This window comes from Phytophthora parasitica (assembly GCF_000247585.1).
Source record: "Phytophthora parasitica INRA-310 unplaced genomic scaffold supercont2.72, whole genome shotgun sequence".
Classification (NCBI taxonomy): domain Eukaryota; phylum Oomycota; class Peronosporomycetes; order Peronosporales; family Peronosporaceae; genus Phytophthora; species Phytophthora nicotianae.
The window spans coordinates 119,173-121,153 of NW_008649058.1; the positions used below are offsets into that span (position 1 = coordinate 119,173).

Below are 1,981 nucleotides of genomic sequence, written 5' to 3' on the forward strand. Positions count from 1 at the left end.
CGACTACCTTCTGTGTCGTCCAGCCTGTGCATCATGCGATTGTTGGCCGCGTGCCAACGCCCCCTTGCTCAACTTGCAGCGTGTGTCAAACCTAACCGATCGGATGGAGACACCTTCCTCCTGCTGATAGGCACTGCGGCAGGCTCCCCACGCTCGCATTGGTTATATCGAAGCTTGACATCGTCCCAATGGCCTTCAACAGAGCCCGAGCTTGATCTCTTGCCGTAATCAGGCGACAGTACTTCCAGTGGTATTTTACCAAAGAAGTACCACGGATTCAAGCTACCGGTTGGTTGTAACCTCGATTTGGCCAAATTTAACTCTTTTTCTTTTTCTATCATGACATTGTATCAAATTTAAAGTTAGACAGTCAAATGATATCAAGTACGATAGGATATCACGATATACACACTCATCCTAGACAGGTTTATCTGAACTGTTTCATTACTATCTGTTACAGACAACGACGCAGAAATCGGGCCAACACAAAGTCCGATAGACGCGCCGCACGACCAGATTCGACCACAAGTGCTAAGTAACTACATCAAGTCGCGTATTGCATGGTACAAGGCTTCTATAGGAAAAAGCACAAAAACATCAATTAGAAGGCCACTTTATCATCCACACAAAAGTCCGCCAGGCATAGTTGTGCAATTCATAATCATTACTTTTCAGCCAATCACATTCGTGTTTTTGACTTGGTCTAGTAAGCAGAGTAAATATCATGGACGCCCCGAGCCCTGTGAACCGACGAACGAGAAGAGGTGATGCCGTGGCGGTTACGGGCACCACGAGGCACCATTTCCCAACGGGCAACCAAGCCAGTCGGAAGAGTCATGAATACTGCAGGGCGTCTTATGATCTAGGATTGGGTTGCTGGAGGAAGGTCAAGCGACTCGTGAGCAGCAGGCACGCAGCGCACATGTAGGACAGGATCAGTAGTTAATTTGCGGATAAACGAGTAGGCCACTGTATGGTCTGTGCGGGGCTGAAAGCAGACAACCCGTGTGTCAAGCAGACGTTGCCTCGCTAGCCGAAGTATTCAAAGCCCCCAGGAGGCGTGGGAGAGTGGGTTCAAGTCCCACGAGCAGACTCGGTTTGAGTCCGTTTATCGAGCGGTGAGTAGCTAACGAGCGTTCAAGTCCCCGGTTCGAGTCCAGAGCGCCCCGCCTCGACTGCTCCAAAGGTCTACTCCTCTTGGACGTAGAGCTTAGCCGCTGCACTGCATCCGGACGGAAGCTGATAATCGCGTGGATATTGCGTGAATAGGTTGCATATATAAATGAGCGACAGATATGACCACCAGCACCGATCCTTGGCCAGGACAGAGACTGGCGTGAAGTGTGCGGAGATGACTGCAAAGGATAACGGGTGATATGACCGTAGCGAACGCGCGAAAGAGCTCACGAGTACTGAGACTGATCTTACTGTCTTTGTATTCGATATGCTTTTGAGTACTTTCTCTGTCGTTTCGTCTGTTTTATGATCTTTTTAGTGGGTTTTATGTGGATAGATCTTGTGATACGGACCAGGAGTTCACTTAAACTCTCTAAGGAGGTTGTTTTCCGTATGCGAGGGAGAGGCCTAAGCACCAAATATTTGTATGTCGCCACCAAACATTTGGTCAATATCACCAGAGATTTGGCTGACGATCATGTGGAAATGAATCACCAGTGATTTGGAAAGCTTCACCAATGTGTAAAGCGCCAGTTGTCTTCTTTAACGACAAGACTCGCTAACTATATTTATTCTACTTATATACAATTGACAGAGGGTTGTTACACCAATAAGTGATGGAGAAGCAATTAGAGCAGAGCCTTTTATGTGCATCGAATGCATGAATTGCCACGGAAATGGGTCTCAGAATCAAGATATGCATTATTGTGAGGGAAAATGACAAAACCTGCCTATTATCAGAGGCAAAGTGACAGAACCTGCCTATCTAACAGGCATCTTAACAGGCCCTAACCGCCCCTAGCGC

At 47.7% G+C, this 1,981-nt stretch overlaps 1 protein-coding gene across 1 annotated transcript; it reads left to right on the plus strand.

Annotated features, from left to right (window-relative positions):
• Positions 1 to 724: 724 nt before the first annotated feature.
• On the plus strand, positions 725 to 992 carry PPTG_24168 (hypothetical protein; the record flags this gene model as incomplete). The annotated part of the gene is made up of 2 exons (XM_008915573.1): positions 725 to 898; positions 966 to 992. The coding sequence occupies 2 exons, from the start codon at positions 725 to 727 to the stop codon at positions 990 to 992; spliced, it is 201 nt and encodes a 66-aa protein (XP_008913821.1).
• Positions 993 to 1,981: the final 989 nt, after the last annotated feature.